Source organism: Sminthopsis crassicaudata, chromosome 2, assembly GCF_048593235.1.
Source record: "Sminthopsis crassicaudata isolate SCR6 chromosome 2, ASM4859323v1, whole genome shotgun sequence".
NCBI classification, from domain to species: domain Eukaryota; kingdom Metazoa; phylum Chordata; class Mammalia; order Dasyuromorphia; family Dasyuridae; genus Sminthopsis; species Sminthopsis crassicaudata.
The window spans coordinates 3,101,527-3,123,048 of record NC_133618.1 but is presented as its reverse complement, the minus strand read 5'-3'; the positions used below and the strand labels follow the sequence as shown (position 1 = coordinate 3,123,048).

Sequence of the window (21,522 nt, the reverse complement as noted above, 5' to 3'; positions counted from 1 at the left end):
CATCCAGCACAGGCTGACCAAACAGCTCCTGAGATTAAGGCTTCACATGTTTTTAATAAGAAAAAGGGAAAAGAAATCTAAGCCACACGAAGGGAGCAGAGATTTGTGTCACCTAGGACACAAAGAACCTTGAGGGCCAATTTCTGTCGGCTGTGCGCTGTGCCTCGGAGCCTCAGCATCACAGACACGGAGGCAAGAAATCAGGTGGGAGCCAGGAAAGGAGCAAAGAAACTTATTCAGCTGCTACAAAGGCCAGGTCCAACCCCAGGCACTTTACAAACATTATCACATGATTTCTTTACAACCAACCAGGGGAATGGGGTTTGGCAATCTTGTCCCATTTTACAGCTAAGAAAAGTGAGGCAGGCAAAAATGAAGTGCTTTGCCGGGGAACCCACAGCTGGATTTGCACCCAGGCCCTCCGGGTCAGATTGTAGATGGGACTCTCTTTCGTCCAGATGACCGGTCCATTTTAGGGGCCGCCACACTCCCAGAAAATCCCCTCTTTGCCCCAAGGAGTCTCTTGGGGGCTCTGGGAGCTCTGGGCTGTCTGTCAGGGAGCACTTGGCGAGCCTCCTGTAAGGATGGGAGGAGTCCTTTCCCCTCAGCCTCCAGAACAGCCTTCTCCTCCCTTGCTCAGCATCTGAACACTGTGGCCTTTCTTGAGCCTGCTAAAACAAGTCAAAGCCGCGGTCTGGGGAGGCCACATGGGAGTCTGGGGTCCAAACCTCGGCTGCGAGAAGGCAGCCAGATCGCTGCCTTTTCAGGGATGAAAAAAGTGTTCTCGAGACGCTCCAGAGCCTGGATTCTGAACTAACACATAGCATCAGGGGAACTCTGGGAAAGCTCTGCTCGTTTTTATGAGGGCCGGAAATGTTTTTATTAAACAGAACTATTTACAGCTAGGCCATTAAAAATAAAGGGTTTTAACGGCCAGATTCTTTCTCCAGCTTGGGGGATCCTGGCCCGCTCCCAGCCTGCCTCCCAAATGCACGTCCAGGACTCAAAAAGAGCCCCTCCCATAGTGACAGGGACCCCAGGGTCACCCGGGGCGAGAAGAAAGGCCCAGAGACGTCCGGAAGCGCTTGTGGTGGCAGCAGCAGACAAGCCGCGGTGTGTGAGAGGGACAGAATGTGCAGCAGCCTCGGAACGAGGCACCGGAGAAGGTGGGACACGCGGAAGGACATTCGTGAACCACAAAGCAAGGTAAACGTGAACACCACAAGCAGGGCCCACAGCAGGCAGAGGGACCCAACAAAAAGTAAAGCATCAAATGGGCTGAGGGGAAATGCCAGTGCCCGAGGTCCCAGGGGAGGAGGCTGAGAAGGTGCCTGCAGCGAAGAGGGAAGGACCACGGGGACAGAACGGGGCCTGGAAAGTCAAGAGCTTCCTGGGCCGCTTCTTCCTTCTGCTAAGCTCCTCTTTCCCCTTAATAAAAAGGTCATCAAAACCATTTGGCGCGGGCTAAGAAACAGCGTGGGGATCAAGGGAGTGGGTTAGACCACATGGCACAATAATCAAGGGCGATAGCAATCCAGGATCTAATAAAACCCAAACTCCAGCTCCTGGGACAAAAATCGCTGGGAAAACTGGAAAAGCTGGAAAAACTCGGCATAGCCCCACTTCTCACACCCTATGCCAAAATCAGGTCAGAATGGGTACGTGATTAAAACTGCTACCACAAGCAAACTAGCAGAGCAAGGGATCATTTACCTATCAGATCTGCGGAGAAGGGAGGAATTTCTGACCAAAGAAATGCAAAATGGACAACTTTGATGAGTTTAAATTGAAAAGGTTTTGCACAAACAAAACCAACAGAAGCAAAATTAAAAGGGAAGCAAAAAACTGGGAGGGCGGGAATTTTACAGCCAGTGTTTCTGATAAAGGCCTCATTTCTAAAACATATAGAGAACCATGTCAAATTTATTGGGATACAAGTCATTCCCCAAGTAAATAAATGGTCAAATGATATGAACAGAGAATTTTGAGATGATGAAATTAAAGTTATCTATAGTCATTTAAAAATGCTCTAAATCACTACTGATTAGAGACTCTGAGACACCACTATACACCTCTCAGACTGGCTAAGAGGACAGGAAAAGATAGTAATAAATATTGGAGGGGATGTAGGAAAACTGGGACACTGATACATTGTTGGTGGAGTTGTGAAAGAATCCAGCCATTCTGGAACTATACCCAAAGGGCTATCAGACTGTGCACACTCTTTGACCCAGCAGTGCCATTACTTGCATCTGACTCCCAAAGAAATTATAAAAGAGGCCAAAACTGTTTTGTGGTGGCAAAGAATTAGAAAATGGGACAATGAGTAGATGCCCATCAGTTAGGGAATGGCTGAATAAGTTATGGTATATGAAAGTGATGGAATAGTATTGTTCTGTGAAAAATGCTGAACAAGCTGATTTTAGAAAGGCCTGGAAAGATTTACATGAACTGACGCTGAGGGAAACAAGAAGAACCAGAAATGCATTGTATGTAGCAACAGCAAAATTTTGTGACTATCAACTATGAAAGGCTTGTTTCTTCTCAGCAGCAATCCCAATGAACTTTGAATAAAAAAAACACCAGTGAACTATGGGGGCTAAATGTAAATCAACATATGCTATGGTCACTTTATTTTTCTTTTTCTTTTATGTTTTTTTTCCCTTTCATTGTTCCCTTTTGTTCTGATTTTTCTCTGCTGACATGATTCATAAAGAAATATATTTTTTAATTAATATACATTAAAGCCAGAAAAAAATGAAACTTTTTTTAAAAGGATACAAGGTGGAAGTGGAAAATGTACATGATGGAAAAACAAAATATTTCTAAGATAAAAGTGAACACGGAAACTAGAGGAACGATCAAGCTGGATGATATGTTTCAGAAAACACTTCTCTCTCATCATATTATTATAAAATTCAAAATTAGAATTACAACCAAGTATTTCATCTGAGTAAAGATTAGGTTATAACATCTGCTTACCAATTTCAATGTATTTAGGATCCAAGGGAGTGCCGATCGAGTTGCAAAGAACCAACACAAACTGTCAGAAAAGAAAACAGTATTAGACCATCTATGTGTCTGCGGTTCAAAAACCATATGGTCTCAGTTTCATAAAACACATAAAATGTTTATCTTCTTTTTAATTATGACCAAATGAAGAAAATGGGACCAGCTTAAAAGCAACATGTAAATCACTGACGAAATGGTTCAGTTAACCCAGAAATGATGTAATCCCCGGTGAATATTAAAATGACTGAATCATTAATCCCCAAGGAACATTAAAATGACTGAATCATTCACTAGGGCTGCCCAGCAAGAAAGCCAAGAGTCAAGGGGGATAAATAATTGACGTTATTTTATTTCAGAGAAGGAAGCAGGAGTCCCAGCTGGTCCCTGTCCTTGCTTGAGGAGGGCTCTGAATCATTCCTTAGCTTTTAATCTTAAAGCAAGACTTAACCTAGAACTGATACTCTCTCCAGCATTATGTGCAAACAGATATATTTGATCTTCTCATCTTTTATTATCATTTAAGGCGAACAATTTTTTTATTTTTTTTTTGCTTTCTCCTATCTACACACGGATGTTTCCAAAGGCATGATTTGCTCTTCCATTGCTTAAAAGTTTTGTTGCTGTCACAAGGTCTCCTTCCCACACCAAACTTACAACTCGGGTAAAATAATTTCTAGGATGACACAAGACACTGTTTGCTTCTGTACTTTCATAGATCCTCTTGAAAATGCACAAAGGTGTTATTTCTATCACATGTCACTATGATGCAGTTACCAGCCCAACTCACAGGGGAATCCTTTTGCCAGCTGAGCTGACGACCACCTGTCCCTGAACTGAACTCACGCCTGACATCCGGAGATCTCACCTGCAAAAGGAACTTCGGCCCAGAAAAGGATCCTGGTAGTTCTAATATATTTCAGAAGCTAAAGACTTGAGGATGGGGAGCCAAACTCCCTACTAAGCACAGCAGGGAAGACATCCTGGACAGCTGGCATCCCACAGATCCCGGAAAGCCGGCAGAAGATAGATGCCAATGTCTGCTTGCACCAGGAGATGCATGGCCCCAACCTACAGAATGGACCTTTGAGTCAAAGATGTCAGGTTTCAGAGAAAACTCTTACCTGGGGGTGATTTTCATCAGACTTAGTTGCCAAAATGCAGAAGTCACCACAGGTTGTGATGGAAATCAGGCTTTTTACGTATTTCACATATTTCTCGTTGTTCTTTGTATCCCAAAAAACCACACAGTACTCAGGGCGATCTGGCCTGGTGTACGCATAAACCACCGTGTTGGAACAAAAGCCCCACTGTAAAGATGGAAAACAAACTGATAAGAGGAGCAGGAGCCACAGCAGCTACTCTGGCCGTACTCCGGTGGAAACTTTGTTTTGTCTTGTTTTTTTGGGGGGGAGACGGGGCACCCTCTTCAAGAACTGATGAGGAATTCAGGTTTCTAGTCCTTCTCTCAAAAAAAAAATTACTGTAAATAAGTTATTTTGTTAACATAAATATGGAGGAAATTCAGAGATGAAAAGCTAGAAATGCTAACTAAATAAAAATGTTTTTGTTAAATTCCCAGTTTTTTATTTGTCAGAGAGAACTTTCAATGGCCAAAGAATCACCCCAAGTGTCAGAAGTCAGCCTGGGAGAAGGGTCAGCCGGCTCACTCAATGCAACAATGTGGCCAATACCTGTTAAGTACCTCCCTCACATCCAAGGCCCAGCACCTTAGTGCTGGGGACAACGGTGAGAAAGTTATAGTTCCTGACCTCCGGCAACCGGTAGGCTGTTAACAAAGGGCCACAGCATCTTCCAGGGGCACAACGTGATGGGGCAAAGGAGGCATTCAGAGACAACATTCTGAGAAAATTAAGGGATACCAAAACAAAAATCCAAAAATCACCCAATCTCCTTTTGTTACATTAAAGAGTCACAGGTCAGCAGATGTGTAAGCTTTAAGCTATCAACACAAACCTCTTCAGAATAATGACTCAGAGCAAGCTGTACTTATGCCCCAAAGAAGAAAATCTTGATCCTATGGGAGAAACTGAAAAAGCTGAAAACAAAGAGAGAACTGATAAAAACTAAATGTTTGTTCTAGCCTGATTAAGAGAGAAAGGGTAGAAAATCATATCAACAAAAATGAGCACTTAATTCTAACAGAGAAGAATTTTTCAAATTTTATAATATACAGTTCTATATCAACAAAACTGAGGATGTAAAAGAAACAGAAGTTTAGCTACAAAAAGTATAAAATGTCCAAATTAAAAGAACACCAAAGAAATATTAAACAACCTAATTTCAGAAAAGAAAAAAAAAAATGTGGTCCACATGTATCCATAGGTGGAATTCTATCAAACTTCTGAAGGATAATTAATATCCATACCACACAAATTATTCTAAAAACTGAAAAAGCAAACACTCTGTCACATTCCTTTTATAAGACAAACATAGTCTCAATAGCTAAACCAGGAAAAGGATAAAACAAAGAAAGTGAACTATGCAGCTGACAACTAATGAATGTTAACTGAAATTTTTAAAAGAAGATCCTGGACAAAATAAATTATCTACCACAATAGATTTTTTTTTAAAGTTTTTTTAAAAGTAGTTAACGTTATATGCCAAAGGAAACACTGTTTTCTGAATAATTACGGGAATAAAGTTCTCTCCCTTTGCATAGTCCTAGAAATGCTGGCCAAAGAAAGTAAAAGCACAAATGTAGGTCAAGAGGGGACAACATGGTGCTTTACAGAAAACCCTAGGGAATAAGAAACAAAACCGAGAATTGTTCAAAGGCAATAGAAGAATTCATTAACGGCTCAGTAACATAGGTAACAAAACAAAACCACAAAGCAGGGACCGTTGTACCGACCTTCTGAACTCGTGAGAATGTAACAAGATGGAAGAATCTTAGTATCACCCTTTCGTTTCCCAAGTCACTTCTTACTGCAAACACTATTAGCTTAAGGAGCTGCAGCAAGTAGAATAACCAGACAGGCCAGGGCCAGCACTCTCTAAAGCAGACCCCAAAGCTTTGGATTTGACCTTATCGATCATCGCTTCCAAAGTCTCTCTCCTGCATCCTCCTCCCATGTCCCTTTGCAAAGACAAAACTAGCCCAGTGAGACTCCAGCAAGCTCTGGCACAAGCCCACGGAGTCTCTGGTCTGCTATAAGAACATGAGCCCATCGACTAAGTTCATCAGCTAATAGGCTGCTAACCGAGGAAGTCATCTGACCTGAGCAGTCCAATAACGCCACCTCCTAGGAGTCCAAGGTTTTCGCACTCACCTAAGTAGCCCCAAAGAGCCTTATTCAAATTAAGGCTTGAGAACAAGTATCCAGAGACTCATCTTCAAACATTTCCTGGTTAGTTTCAAAAATTAAACTTGCTCTGAATAAATAGAGAAATACTCTGAGCTGTGACTAAACCTATTTATAAAGTTCTCGTGATACCCATTCTTTGGACTCACCTTGTAATCAGGTCTGATATTTGCAAAATAGATAAAAGAATCAACAGCAAGACCAATCTTTAATCCACCCCCTTCCCAAGACAGTGCAGACATCTGCTTTCCAGGAACCTTCAATGTTCGCAAATGCTAAAAAATAAAAATAAAAGTGATTTTTTAAGAACTCACAAATATTTTAGATTAATAAGTATCAATCACCCAAACACAAATCCTGTATTTGGAAATTTTAAAAATTGTTAAAAATATATTATAATTGGCTTATTAAGATTTTTCTTAAGAAAAAAATACTTGTGTCAAAACAGGAAAAGTGAACAAAGGAAAAGGGATCCACCACTCTATGAACTAGTCCAGTCATTAGAGAAAGTAATTGGGAGCCATGCCCAACAGGTCCCTGAAGTAACCCTTCAACCTCAATCTCATTTGAACTGGTTAAAAAAAGTCAGAACACTCACACACACACACACACACACACACACACACACAGAATTTCATCAACAATGAAATAGGAGGAGATGAGAAGGTAGAAGGGCAATTGGAGGAAGGGCAAGATCAAGGCAGGGATTAGTCCTAAGACGAACTCCAACTCTGACCATGTATAAAGGCATTTCTTCTCCCTCTGTGGTGACAGAGAATTGGGAACAAATGGGGATGTCCGTGTGTGGAACGGCTGAACAAGTCATGATGCATAAACGTGAAATTGTGAACTAGAGGGTTTCAGAGAAACCTGGAAGGACCTGAATGAACCGATGCAGACAGAAGATGCAGAAGAACCATTTTTACTACATAACATGGCTCAGGCAAACTCTAATCTGTTTAATATGGTCCGGAGGAGTCACCTCTGGGTAGAGAAGGTGAAGGACTCAAATTGCTTTCTTGGACATTCCCAAGGGGAAACTATGTTTTGATGTGACTAGACCTGTTTATTAAGAGGTTTTGTTTTTCTTTTTGTTCTCAATTGGAGAAGGGGGAAGGAGATGGATTTGGGTCTGAAGCCCCCTTAAATCCAGGTCATCCAGACTCTAAGCCAGGTAATCTCCCTCTTCCAAAAGCTACTTAACAAGTTAGTCCATGTTCATCCAAAAGATCATTTGCCAAGAGTTGCTTTTCCCAATATCAATCAGATTTTAAGGTCAGATCGATACTAATTCCCTTTAGTATTACTTATCCCTTTGTTAAGACTATCATAGAGAAGTAGGGTGACAAAAGAGAAAAACCGTGACTGTGGAGTCAGAAGACCAACATTCGGTGCCTGAATGAGACTGAAGTCTCCTCACCTATAAAATGGGGAGGATCTTCCACTTCACAATGGAATCCAAATCTAATTCACAATCTATCCAATCAATTCACAAGTCTTGTAACCTACAAAGCAGTGTGGCCCAGGGAACAGGATCCTGCCATCTCCTGTCAAGAAGCCCCATCACAAATTCGATCTGTGACTCAGGCCAGTGGTGGAACATCTGGCAAATCAGTCCTCCAGGTGCTCCCCATCACAGAATCTTCACGCACTCTGTATCTACTTAAGCTTTTGCCATCAGCCCCAACAAACACCCCAAAAATAAAAACAAGGAACGTGCATCTTTGCCAATCTTTTCTCCCACTTTCCCCAGTATGAATTTGAAAGCTTAAAGAGAAATGAGTGAAAACTAATTTTTACCTCTCCAAATGGAGTATAAAACTGCACCATGTTGATGTCTTTGTCCTGAGAGACAGCTTTCTGGGAGCCGGCCACAGCCAGGACACTCCCAATGTGATTCCACTGGATACTAACAACATTCATGCCGGTATCAATCAAAACAGGGTCTAGACAGAAGAAAAAATTGGAAAACAGCATGCAAAGAATTAGAGCTGCAAGATCCTCAGAAGCCATCTATTTTTTCATCTGAAAACTGCCTGTTCATATTCCTTGACCATATCCTTTGATTTAGTTCTCTATATTTCTCAAATATAAAAATTATATTTATCAGAGGTACTTGCTATAAAATTTTTTCCCAGTTTTCTGCCTTCCTAATCTTGGTTGCATTGCTTTTATTTGTGCAAAAACTTTTCAATTTGATATAATCAAAATTATCCTTTTTACATTTCATAATCTCCCTCTCTTGTTTGGTCCTAAATACTTCCCTTATTCGTAGATCTGACAAGTAAACAATTCAATCCTCCCCTAATTTGCTTATGGTATCACCTTTATGAGCCATTTTGACCTTATCTAGGCATGTAGTATCAGATGCTGGTCTATACCTAATTTCTGCCATGCTGTTTTCCAGTTTTCTCAGCAGTTTTTATCAAATAGTGAGCTCTTGTTATAAAAGCTTAGATCTTTGGGTTCATCAAAAACTAAATTGTAACATCATTTACTATCATATGTTTGTGTGGTTAGTCTATTCCACTGATCCACCTCTCTCTTTTTTAGTTAAATTTAGTAGCAGATTATTCCTCATTTATATAGTTTGTGATGTGGTACTGCTAAGCCACTTTCCTTCACAATTTTTTCACCGATTTCTTTGATATTCTTGATCTTTTGTTTTTACATATGAATTTGTTCTAGTTCTATAAAATAATTTTGGGTAGTTTGATTGGTATGGCACTGAATAAAGTAATTTAGTCGTTAATTTAGAATTGTCCTTTTTATTATATTGATTCAGCTCAGGCCCTTCATTTTACAGAGAAGGAAACTGAAGCCTGAAGCAGGGAGTGATTTTCCAAGGCCAAATACTGGTTTCAGTTCCAACTCTCTCTAATAGGTGGCCTAAAAAACTTTTCCTTAAAGTCACAAATAATTCTAAGATCCTAATTCCCAACACCATCAAAAGAAAGCTCCTTTACTCTGGTCACTCTCCTGCCTCATTATCTGGCATCTTCCATTGTCAAAGCAGATGGCAAGGCAAGGGCAGTCGGGCTCCACGTAGCCCTCCGTGCCGTGGTACCAGTGGATCCCAGCAATGCTGATGGCTCCAGTTACGTTCACCAAACAGTTGAGTTTCATCTTCATCTAAAAAAAAAAAAAAAAAAATTAGCAATGTCATGATCATGTACATATGAGGCTTTGGGGCTTGAAGACCCCCCTTTCACAGAAGTTAGAACTGCAGAGAAGGAGGAAGCTCAGACCCGCCCGACACAGGAGAAGCCCTCCCCAGAGCCTCCGGAGCCAAAATGACCCCAGTAGCTATGAAATGCTGAAGGATCCCAGGATGGGCCCTGGGCGCTGGCTCAAGACCCCAAGGCAGGTTTCTACCTGAACAACTCACTGAAGTGGGACAAAGATGAAAACAATGAAAACGTCCAGTATTTCAGAGTCAGTGCTATTAATTATGCCTCTAGTCTGTGATTGAGAAACGAGAGGCCACGGAGAGCCCACACACGTCCAGGCCAAAGCAACCCTGGAAGCACCAAAAACAGAGCCGCCACAAACTCAACCGGTGAAGGGACAGACAGGAAGTGACCACAAGCCCTTTATGGCCAGGCCTCCAACCCATGAGGACAAAGATGGGCACGTGGGCAACTCCCACAGACCTGAATAAAAACAAGCTGCTGATGTTGAAAATAACAGAGTATGGCAACACAGGCTGGCATCCACCCTGGGAGAACCAGAGCCCATGCACTGGTCGATGCCACACGGAACCCGACCTCTGCCAGCAAACACACCCAGTGCCCCCAGATTGGGAAGAAAGAAGAACAAGGAGGGCGACAGCCCCCAAAGCCTGACACCATGGAGTACGATCACTCAGAGGCTGGGGAAGACGAAGGTTCTCCCCCTAATCCCTTTCGGCTGCCAAGGACCACATGGCCTGCTTGAGCTCCTAAGTGGGAAAACAGCCAGGACTCCCCCCCCCAAAAAAAAAAGGGGAGGCCTGTGCTCGGGGCAACATGACAACTGAATCACCAAATCTGAAACAGGGACAAGGCCAAGACTTGGAAAAACTCTCGAGGCTGATGATTAACCCCAAAGCAAGTAAAACAACACAAATAGTCACCAACTCGTATGCCTCCACTGCCATCTACCCACACAAGGAGAAGTTCAGCTAAAAACCTCTTCGTGAAACATTCCATGGATTTCTTTTGTGACCGCCTCAATCAAAAAAATAAATAAATAAATCCCATTCCCAACTAATTAAAAAATGCTGCCCTGACTATATTTCTGACAGAGCGTCCTAACAAACAGCACCATCTTCTCCACACGGACAAGGAAGAGTCACGTCAGCTGCCACAGACCGACGGATGCGACTTACGATGAAGTTGCCCTGATTGTCATAGATGTGGATCTCCCCGTTGGCCATGCCGAAGAGCAGGGTTTTACTGTCGGAGGACCACGCCACGTGGCACAGCTGGATGCCCTTCAGGTCTTTGCCCCAGATACGATTTCCTGAAGCAACAACACGAGCAGAAGATGGGCATTCGTTAAAAGGCATTCAGAGTTCCCCGCCCCCCTCGGGTGTGAACGAGACCCCCTTCATAAAGCTATTATGGTACGATGGTTCTGGGAGACAAGAACTGGGGGTTTACACCAGCCTCATCCCCACTCAAGATTAGCTGGGTAACCTTTGTGACCCAAGCAACTCTCTAAGATTATAAATTCAAGATGACTTTCCAATCTGCAAAAGGGGAGAAAGTACCCCGAACAGCAGGTGGAAGATGAGGAAGGCAGGGTCCCTGGATCGAGAGGAAGCTACGCTCTAACTTCTGAGCTTAAAAATCACGATTGACAGCTGGATGAGGAACCGCCAAAAACCATTTTCTTGGAAAAAAGTCCACAACCTCCTGGCCCCTGTGAAGCCACCACTGACCACCTGAAAACTGAGTCACAAACTACGCCAAGGAACTCATTCAGGAGATGACAAAGCACTTCAGTCTGCTGACCCAAGAGGCCCCCAAGGAGAAGGGGCTGGGGGCTGCAGGAGCAGAGTTCAGAGCCCCCTCGGAAGTGACCACCAGGGTGGCGAGCCTCCACTACCTCATCCATGAAACAGAGGCAAGAACACCCAGGGGACCAGCAGCAGCTTGACCCAGATCCCCGCAGGTCCTTCGTGGTGTCCCCGCTGGGATGCCCTAGCGGTAGCCTGACTCAGGCGGTCGGACCCTGGACGTGATGGGCTCTGGATGAAAAGGAAACAGCCCAGGATCCCGGGGCCTTACCGTCCACAGAGCCAACGATCACGGCGCCGTCTTCATACACGATGCAGATTTTCTGCCCGTCTGCGTTCCAGCTCATACTCCGGACGACGGACTTGTTCCTGTTGTTGATCATCTCCTCATACCAGGAGCCTGGAGTCACAAACGCAGGGAGGGGACACCAAGTCACTCACCCTTTCCACCACGCTGACCCGGGCCAAGGAAGGCACCCCACAGAGCCCCAGTGGAGGGCCACCCACACCCAAGAAGGCTTACACTCTCCCAGGGAGGCTCCCTGTGTCCCAAGCAGCCCCACTGCTCCCCCTCTAAACGTGTGAGAAACAGAGCAGAAGCCCCCGGGTGCCCAGTGATGAGAGCTGGTGGCAGAGCTCAGTGATGTCGCCTAGTGACGGGGCCAGTGACCAAGCAAGTGAACAGAGGTCAGTGACAGGGCCCAATAGCGGAGCCCAGTGATTGCCCAGTGATGAGGCCTGATGATGTAGCACTGGGTCCAGTGACTGAGCCAGGCACAGAGCCAGAGCGCGGGAAGCGGGTCTATTTTGTTCTCCTGCCACCACAGTCATGCTGAAGGCCCAGCTTGGAAGAGAATCACTGGGGAGCGTCCTCCCGCTGTGGAGAGGAGGGGAAGCCCTTCCCATTGCGCACCCTTGTACAGCATCCACACGATGATGAGTCCATTTTGGTCACTGGTCGTTAGCTTCTGGTACTGCTCATTCCAGGTGACGACTTGGACAGACCCTAGAAAACATAAGCCACAGTTAGCTCTGTATAAATACCCCGCACTCCACGAGGGGACATTCAAGGCCCTGGCACGCTCCCCTTTCTTGCCCTGTGGTGGCGTTCTACAGGGCTTGGGCGCAGGACCACCCAGGCATCTCCGGGGCCGCCCCTGCCTGCCTCTGACCACTATGGGGGCCACAGCATCAGGTGGTGACTCTTCTACAGGAGGCCGCAGAGGGGGGGAGCCCCAGCCAGGGGAGGAGAAGCCCTCCAACTGCCTCCCTCATCCTACTCACGCCCCCCCTCCAAACCTACACCCAGAGCAGACTGGACCCAAAATCTTCAGGGGGAGCTTCAAGGGGCTCCTGTCCAAACTGAGCTTGCCCCATCAACCCCCACACAAATGCCCAGGGGACAGTGGCTTCCATAGGTGCAGGGGCAGCCCCAGGCTCTGCTTCCTCCCTCCTTGTTAAGATAGGGCCCAAGCTGCGGCCAATCTGCCCCCACCCTCAAACCTTATGAGTCAAAAGCAACTCTGACTCTGTCAGATTGTGGGGGGCAAGATCTGCAGCCATTCGGCAAAATGGGAAGCACGGTGGGCGGAGAGATGGGGTCTGGGTATGAGGGAGCACCCCGATTGCCAGAATGCAATCTCCCGGTTCTCTTCCTCCTCCTCCTATCTGAGCTTCCTGTCCAGCCAAGGCACCAGGATCATGGGCTGACCCCATGACGCCCACGCTGGACGTCACAGGCCAGGACTTCGGAGTGGCTTTCTGATGGATGGTTTCGCACTCAGTGAGGGGCCTGTAGGAACCTGGGATGCCTCAATGGGGAGCATGAGCAGCCCCCATCTCCCCACGGCCTCCACAGAACACGGCCCCCCAGGCCTTGCGGGTCACTCGGAGTCAATGAGAGGATGGCTGCACAAAGGTTTCTGTCCAAAGATGTTCTTAAAATGCTCGAGGGAAATTCCTTTGCAGGACAAGAGCCTTTGAGTACCGGGCACTGTCCTGAGTAAGGGAAATACGACAAAAAGCCGAAGCTCCCAGAGGGCCCCTGCCTGCAGAGAGCTTACATGCTAACAGGGAGGCAAGGGTACAAAGACACGGACAGAGGAGACAAGGAGCCTTTGAAAAAGGCATTTAGCCATTTTTTTAAGTTAATCATCTCCTCTCTGTGTCTCTGTCTCTCTCTATCTCTCTGTCTCTCTGCCTCTCTCTTCCTGCTGCACACACCAGAAAAAAGAAAAAGAAAGCAGAATCCTGATCACAAATTGCTTGATTATACAGAATAAACTCCAATAAAACCAGGTCTCAATGGCCATGAGTCTCTGTCGGAGAGGAGGCCATGGGCTTCATCAGAATCCTCTGGTACTGAGTGGTCCTATTGGGGCTTTCGGGGGACAAGTCTTTACAACACGCTTCTCTGCACTCCACTCCGTTGATCCACAGACATTTTCTCGGGCTTTCCAGAACCATCTTCTTCCTGTCTTTGGGCACTCTGGGATTCACATACCACAACTTTTACAGCTCCTCAATTTCCAGTTCTTTACCAGCAGAAAAAGAGCTGTTAGCCATGCTTTTGTACCTGCAGCCCCATAGTACACCAAACGGGGTGTCTGGTTAGTAGCTTGGGGGGGCGTCGTTCCAGACTGCTTTCCAGAGTGGCTGAACCGGCTCACGGCTCCACCCAGAAGGTAGCAGGGTCCCCAATTTTCCCCAGACCCCCTAACATTTGCCATTTTCCACTTCTGTCACTTTTGCTGATTTGCTGGCTACGAGGTGGCCCCTCACGGCTCACAGCCGTTTTACTCGGCACTTCTCGAATTATTAATAATCTGCCTCCATCACTCAGGACCCTTTTCTTCTTCAAAGCTCCCTCGTCAGAATTTTCCATCCCATCCAAACTTTGGCGGCTCCTGCTCCTTCGTCCTCCTTCCTTCTGCCGGAACTCAGCCCCCGGCTCACTGCGTAGGTGTCCCCCTTCTCTCATTTCAGCTTTGCTGCCGGTTTGGATAAATGGGTTGTTTTTTGTTGTTTTGTTTGTTTTGTTTTTTAATAAAGAAGAAATAACAGACTGAGTCTGTCGTTAGTTATTTCTTGAAGAAGACAATTAGCTCCTCCAGAAACAGGCTCACAAAGCTGTTCAGGAGCGCGCCCTTCACAGGCTCAGCAGCAGCGTCCTGGGGCCCAAAATCCCAAGGGGCGACGAGCCATGACTCACCACTGTGGCCTTCCAGAGTCTGGTTCATGGAAAGATTGCTGGGAGCTGCCAGGCCCCTGAGTTTGGCGTCATCTAAGGAAAAGAAGAGACATTCGAGGAATTACACAAAACCTACCAGACGCACTGCAAGAGACATTTCAGAGGGAGGAAAAATGGCCTTAGACGGCTCTTCTTTTCCTAAAAAGATCCAGCGGCACTTTCTACTCCTAAATCCAAGATTTACTGAGCACCTACTGGAGGCCGGATCCTGGACTAAATAGAAGCTCCTCACTTTTTTATTTTTGTAAGCTTTTCAGTGACTAGAAACACTGAATTCATGCTTCTAGTCTTTAAAATATCCAAAGAACAAGGTTTTGATGCTTACAACAGAAACTGACCCCAGAAAAAAATTCTAGTGGCCATCAATCAAGTAATCTAGGGGGGGGCAAGAAAATCTACTGACCCACCAACCTGAGGAAGGATCAAGAAAATGGAATCGATATATAGAGGAAAAAGGAGAAATAGATAGAGAAACAAAGGTGATGTCAAAAAAGACAAATGTTTTTGAGAGGAAAAGAAAAAAATAAAGGTTTGATGTTAACCTTTGAATAGACAAACGCTACAAATAGAGATGATTTTATTTTTTATTAAAGCTTTTTATTTTCAAAACATAGGCACGGATAATTTAATATTCACCCTTGCAAAACCTTGTGTTCCAATTTTCCCTCCTTCCCTCTACCTCCTCCCCTAGACGGCAGGTAGTCCAATATAGATTAAACATGTGTAATTCTCCTATACATATTTCCACATTTATCATGCTACACCCAAAAAAAGTCACATCAAAAAGGGGGAAATGATTAAGAAAACAAAATGCAAGCAAACGACAAAAAGACAAAAAGAGTGAAAATGCTATGTTGGGATCCACACTCAGTTCCCACAATCCTCTCTCTCTGGTTGTAGATGGCTCTGTCACAAGACCATTGGAACTGGCCTGAATCAATAGAGATGATTCTTAACAATTCCTAAACCAAAATTTTACAATTTACCTGTTTGTGTTTCTAATTTTAAAACTTTCAGAAGTCCATCTTCTCCACCACAAGCTATGAATCCTTGATCCTTATTCCAGGAAATGCATTTCAATTTAACATTATTGGGGATGGCAATCTGAAACCCACAAAGAGAAAACATGGTAAATTTGTGGCCACTTTTCAGAAAATTTATCTCATGGAAGGAAATGGGAAATGAAGGGCAAAGTCTTCTGAGGAAAAGGAACATTGCTGGATATGGAGGAACATGAATAGTGAGCTATTGTGATCAACAGACTCTCCAGGCCCAGGATCCTACATACAGCTGCTGGAGAAAGGAAAGAAAGTGTTATCACTTCTAAATCCTAGATTTGAGTGTGGAATCGAAATGTTCAGGACTCAAATTTATAAATAACTGAAATTAATGATACCTAAGTATCTAAGTTGAGCATTGGCGTTACACTTACGAGGTACTGACTCATCTATAAAACAAAATCGTCCATGTGAGAATTCTATCATATACCACATACATGTGTGTACAAGGACACGCATACATATATTATCACAAGAAACTCACAATTTATATACGTTAGACACAAAACTTGTCACTGAAATCTTGCAAGCTCCATCGCACCCACATCTCCTCTCTGAAGTCCTTGCTGCTGCTAGAGCTAACATCACAAAGTCTGATTCTGGCCTGTCTTCCTTTTCTGGGCAGTAAACTCTCTGTTCCTAACTTGGAACTTTTGGTAAAACTACCAGTGTGAGGTCGACGCCAGGACCTCCCAGGAAGATCCCAACGCTGTAACTCAGCCCCCTGGGATTAGACTGGGATGCCTGTCATGGTCTCACAATGGCCCCCAAACTGACGCTCAAAGTGTTATTCTCTAATTCTTTCCTCTCACCAAATACTGTTCCTAATAGATCTCATCACTAAAAAAAGATTCCTAGTTTATTTTATTTATTTAGCACAGAGGGTCACTGAGTATCAGAGCTTTGAACAGCACAGAATTGAGAGGCAGGCATAAGATGACAGAGAAACAGGATGCAACATGCAAACAAGCTCCCCATTACAACTCCTCCATAAAGATCCAAAAAGGGTCCCAGACCAAGTCCCATGAGGAAAGCCAAGAAGAAAAAACATCCACAAAAGCCCTGTTTCCATCCCAGGACAGCATGGAGTGACTGGGGATGCTAGGGGAGCACCACATGGAGGACTTTTGGGGGGCTCAGGCCCAGAGCAGGGACTGATGCTGTTCAGAGAGCTAGAAGAGATCCCAGACTCACACAAAGGGACCCCGGCCTGGGAAAGTGCTGCCAGCCCGCAGCTGTTGCTCTCCAGCCAGTTCCAAGGTGGACTGAGACAAGGATCTGGGTTCAGGGGGGCACTCCAGGGTGGGAGGTGATCACAGACTTGCAGCAGCCCCTATGTAGCTGTTGCGAGGAGAGGAGGGTTTTCATTTCTATCTCTAGTCCAATAACCAGGGCAGAAATGCCAAAACAAAGGGCAGTCTGCAGCTCTATCCCTCTGAACCTGCAGAGCTTTCCATATGGCTGAAAGTGGCCGAGACCAAGAACGTTCTCCTGGCACTCCAACCGGCGCAAGCACACGGGTGTGTGGCACAGGCCCCAACCCGGGTCAGGGACCTGCAGAGCTCAGATCAGAAGAGCAGCAGTAAGACCCTGCCCTGGATCAGACTCCTCCGGGAGCAGTAAAAGCTTGCAGGTTCCCAATCTCAGCTGCCCCTTCCATCCTCAAATAACATGACTCAATACTCCAAGGAAGCAGAAGACAGGCAAAAAAAGGGCACAGACCTTCCTTCCAGATGTGAGAGAGCACATCTGGGCCTAATATAAAGAACAAAGTCAGGAAATGAAAAGGAAGAATGAACTAACCAAAAAAGAACATCACAACAAAGAGCTATCAAGATTCAAGGAACAAACCCAGATTTAAGGATCCTAAAACGTCTGCAAAAAACCCAAAGAACAACACAGCTCGAGTCCCTTTTCAATCAGAATTCCTAGAAGAGAAAAAGGATTTTCAAAACAACTAAAAATTGTTTTAAAAATCAAATGAGAGCAATGGGGGGGAAAGGCAAGGAAAGGAGAGTTTGGGAAGAAAGATTTGGGGGGGAAATAACCTTCATTTTTCTTGCTTTTTTTTTTTAAACATAATGGGGAAACATGTTTTGAATAACGTCATATGTAAAATGGGGTTTGTATTCCTTGCCTTCTCAATGGCTGGGGTAGGGGTAAAGGAAGGCAGAGAATTAAGAACCGAAAAGAAAAATCTTTTAAACCTTTAAAATGATATTCCAATAAAATTGACGATCTGAATGGAATGGACGAGTATTTGATGGGTTGTTTTCCTTCACACTCAAAGATGGCCAGAGGGACCATTATCACTCTGCTGGGGCGAAGGTACAGCACGTCCGACTGTGGCTGATCAGACCATGGGAGCTCCGAAGGCTCTACCACAAGCGACAAGCAGCTGGTCCCCTTGCTGGGGCATCTCCAGAATCTTCCTAAGCCAGTTCAGAGGGAAGCGAGGCAGGTTCTGGCACAGCTCGGGGGCTGTCCAGGACACCAAAGGGATGGGCACAGGCCCGTGGCCCTTCGGCCTGGGCCAGCCCGATTCCCCTTCTTCCCCGGCTTTAGGGCAGAGCCTCCCAGCTGCTTTCCAAACTCCACCCGCTGTCAGTGAGGGTCCCACACGTGGATGGGATGGAGGCAACCGCTTTTTTGTTGCCATTAACTGTCAGGCCACAATGAGCACAAGCGGCAGAGACTCAGTCCGTAGCCCAGAGGCTGCAATTGACGCACAGTCATCTGCAGGCTGGGCTGGGAGCAAAAACACATTCCTGCACATGTGTGTGCACATTATAGAGTGTGTCATTATTTATACAAATAAATTTCACATATAATTTACACAAATACACAATACCACGGATGGGGGAATGGCTAAACACATGATGGCTGTCGTCAATAAGCACTTATTAGGCACCTCCTATGTGCAAGGTCCAGGGCTAAGAATTAATGACACACTAAAAAGGCCCAAGAAATGCACGAGCCGCAGTGCACAGCGGTCCAAGTCCTAGACTATTCAATCCAATGCACATTTATTAAGCACCTTCTGCGTGCCAGGAGCTGAGCTGGGAAATGGGACCAGCAGCTGAAGATACAAAAGGGGAAGAAGGGCGAGTCTGTCCTCAAGGAGTCTAAGGGAAGGGTGGGCTCCCTGCGGGACAAGGGGGAAATGGCAGGAGGAGGGGGCGGTCTCACGTGGGACCCGGAGGAGGGGAGGAGGAGTGTCCAGAGCCAGTGATGGGGGAGGCCGCGGGAGGGGCAAGGGGGTGGGCTCTGAATGCGGAGCGGAGGCCGCGGGGCCCCTGGAGTTTGCGGAGCAGGGGTGACGAGCGGGACGCGGGCTGCAGGAGGAAGTACAGAAGGGGGGAGACCCCCGGGGGTCCCGGCACGGACACGCTGCCCGATGGGGGGAGGGGCCGTGGGGAGTGCAGGCTGAGTCCCAGGGGCCGGGCCCCCTGCAGGAGGGCAGGAGAGTTGCCAGCATCGCACTCACGGGATCCCCCAGGGAAGGAGGGAGAGCAGCCTTGGGGCCCCGGGATGGAGCAGGCGCGGAGGGAGGGGGGGGAGGGAGAGGAGCGGGGCATCCCAAGCACCCGGGGTCCGAGCCCCTCCCCCCTCGGGCCCCGCAGGGAGGGCGGAGCTGCCCGTGACTCCCCCAGGCCCCGAGCCCGGAGTTCGGGGTCACAGACAGCAGCCCCCCCGGAGCCCGGCCCGGAGCCCCGGAAAGCTTCCGGCAGAGCAGCCCCGGTCAGTGGGGGGGCCTCGGGGTGCAGGGGGAGGGAGGGGGCCGAGCCTCCCCTCCGGACCCAGCCGCCCCCTTCCCCGGCTCCGGGCCTCAGTTTCCCCCGCCCCGGCCTCCCCTCGAGCCCCACCTTCTTGCTGAGGTAGATGAACATGGCGCTCGGGGGGTTCGGGGGACTCCGGGGGCTCTCGGGGGTAGCGGGAACGAGCTTGTTCCCGCCCAGCTCGCCCGGGAGCTGGCGTCGCCTTGACAACCGTCGTCACCAGCCAGGCCCTCCTCGCGAGATTTCCAGTGTTGTCAACCCATTCGTTAAAGCGTGCGCGTGCTTACGTAGAGCGAGCGCTGCGGCGCAGGCGCGAAAAGGCGGGGCGTGGGCGGAGAAAGGGGAGGAGCCATCGCCGAGGGGCGTGGCCGGGCCAGTTTCACCGCCGCCCGGACTACGACCGGGAGGTGGGAGATGATGCCCGGGCCGGGCCGGGAGGGGCCGGGAAGCCGATCTTTGGGCCGCTTGGCCCGGACCTTTGAGCGAGTGCGGGGGGAGGAGAAAGAGGAGAAAAGTGGGGGCTGAGGAAGAGTCTGGGCCGGGATGGAAGGCTACAGGCGCCAGGGGGATTTCTACCTGGATCCGGGGGGCTGGAGCACGGGCGGGGCCGGGCCGGACTCGGCGTTGGGACCCGCACTGACCGCTTAGCCTCCGGCGGTGTGCGAGAGAGCACGGAAAGCGGCAGGACAACCCCTCCCCCCGCTCAGGCTCATAAGCCATAAGGGGGGGGTCGGGATCAGAACGTTTATTAAGCACCTACTGTGTGCCAGGCACCGTCCCGATCTCTGGAGATGCACAAAGAAGCGAAAGGCAGCGAGATTTCGCCCTAGGGGGTCCTGGCTTAGTCACTCCCCGAGGCCGCCTGGAAGGACAAGGGAGGGAGTGGGGACGCATCCGGGGAGCTGGGGGAGGGGGGTTGGACCCAGCCACTAGCAGATGGCTCCTGTAACACCTCTCCACCCTCCACAGAGGCTCTTCCAGACCTTCTCATCCCACCTCAAATCTCCAATGGCTTTCCCCACCCTTAGTCTTTCTGCTGAGAACCCTAAATCCATTATTTTTAAGCTTATTTTCAAAACATATGCATAGTTTTCACCAGTCATCCTTACAAAACCTTGTGTTCCAAATTTTTTTTCTCTCTTCCCCTACGGCCTCCCTAGACAGCAAGTAATCCAATATATATTAAACATGTTCAATTCTCCTATACACGGTTCCATATTTATTATACTGCACAAGAGAAATCAGATCAAAAGTTTTTAAAAATGAAAAAACAAAATGTAAGCAAACGACAACAAAAAAGTGAAAATACTATGCTGTGATTCATACTCAGTCCCCACAGCCCTCTCTCTGGGTAGATGGCTCTATCACAAGACCATTGGAACTTGTTATCTGTTGCTCTTGGGGTTTCCAGAATCCATACACCAGTACCTGGAATTGTTATCTTGTTATCTTGTGAGAGGATGATGATGATGATGATGATGATGATACAAGGAGAATGAGAGGCAGTTGCTGTTCTCTGAACCCTCCCTCCCCCACTGAGAGGCCATTGCATTGTCTGACCTCCCTCCTCTTCCCTCTGCCTCCAATTTATTTCATTCCCAGTCCACATGCAACACCTGTGTCAGTAAAGGCTGCCCCAAAACTGCCTCAAGTGGTGTCATGATCCACAGCTGTGGAGGCTCTCAGATTCTGGTTTCAGGTGCTTAATACTTCCTAGCTGTGTGACCCTGGGCAAGTCATTTAACCCCAATTGCCAAAAAAAGAAGACATTGCACTAAAATTCTGCACATAGCAGAATTGCACTAGCTCAAAAAGAGTGTGACATGCACAAATTTAGAGACTTCTCCAAATACTCATTCACCATTCATGTCTGACTTGTGATTGAACATTCTTTTGTCTCTTTTTGTAATCTTAGAACTTAGCACAGGGCCAGGCTTACTGGATGCTTAATAAGTGTGTATTGATTAGAGTATCATAGGAACTATGATTTGTTTGTATTGGCATGATCAGTGACAACTGGACAAATTGCACCTTGATATCATTTTAATCCTCCATGAAAATAAAGAACAATAACGGATCAAAAGGGCCCCCATCCTCC

General features: G+C 46.9%; 1 protein-coding gene across 1 annotated transcript in view; it reads right to left on the bottom strand.

Annotated features, from left to right (window-relative positions):
* WDR35 (WD repeat domain 35) overlaps positions 1-19,651 on the bottom strand; it is a 41,465-nt gene extending 21,814 nt beyond the window's left edge. Inside the window, exons 1-11 of the mRNA XM_074285384.1 lie at positions 19,512-19,651; positions 15,574-15,691; positions 14,549-14,620; positions 12,251-12,343; positions 11,609-11,737; positions 10,705-10,838; positions 9,302-9,467; positions 8,136-8,281; positions 6,485-6,610; positions 4,134-4,319; positions 2,983-3,043 (exon numbers count right to left, since the gene is read on the bottom strand). Coding sequence (XP_074141485.1) covers positions 2,983-3,043; positions 4,134-4,319; positions 6,485-6,610; positions 8,136-8,281; positions 9,302-9,467; positions 10,705-10,838; positions 11,609-11,737; positions 12,251-12,343; positions 14,549-14,620; positions 15,574-15,691; positions 19,512-19,535 — 1,255 coding nt within the window. The 5' untranslated portion in view covers positions 19,536-19,651. The remainder of the gene's footprint in view (positions 1-2,982; positions 3,044-4,133; positions 4,320-6,484; positions 6,611-8,135; positions 8,282-9,301; positions 9,468-10,704; positions 10,839-11,608; positions 11,738-12,250; positions 12,344-14,548; positions 14,621-15,573; positions 15,692-19,511) is intronic.
* Positions 19,652-21,522: the final 1,871 nt, after the last annotated feature.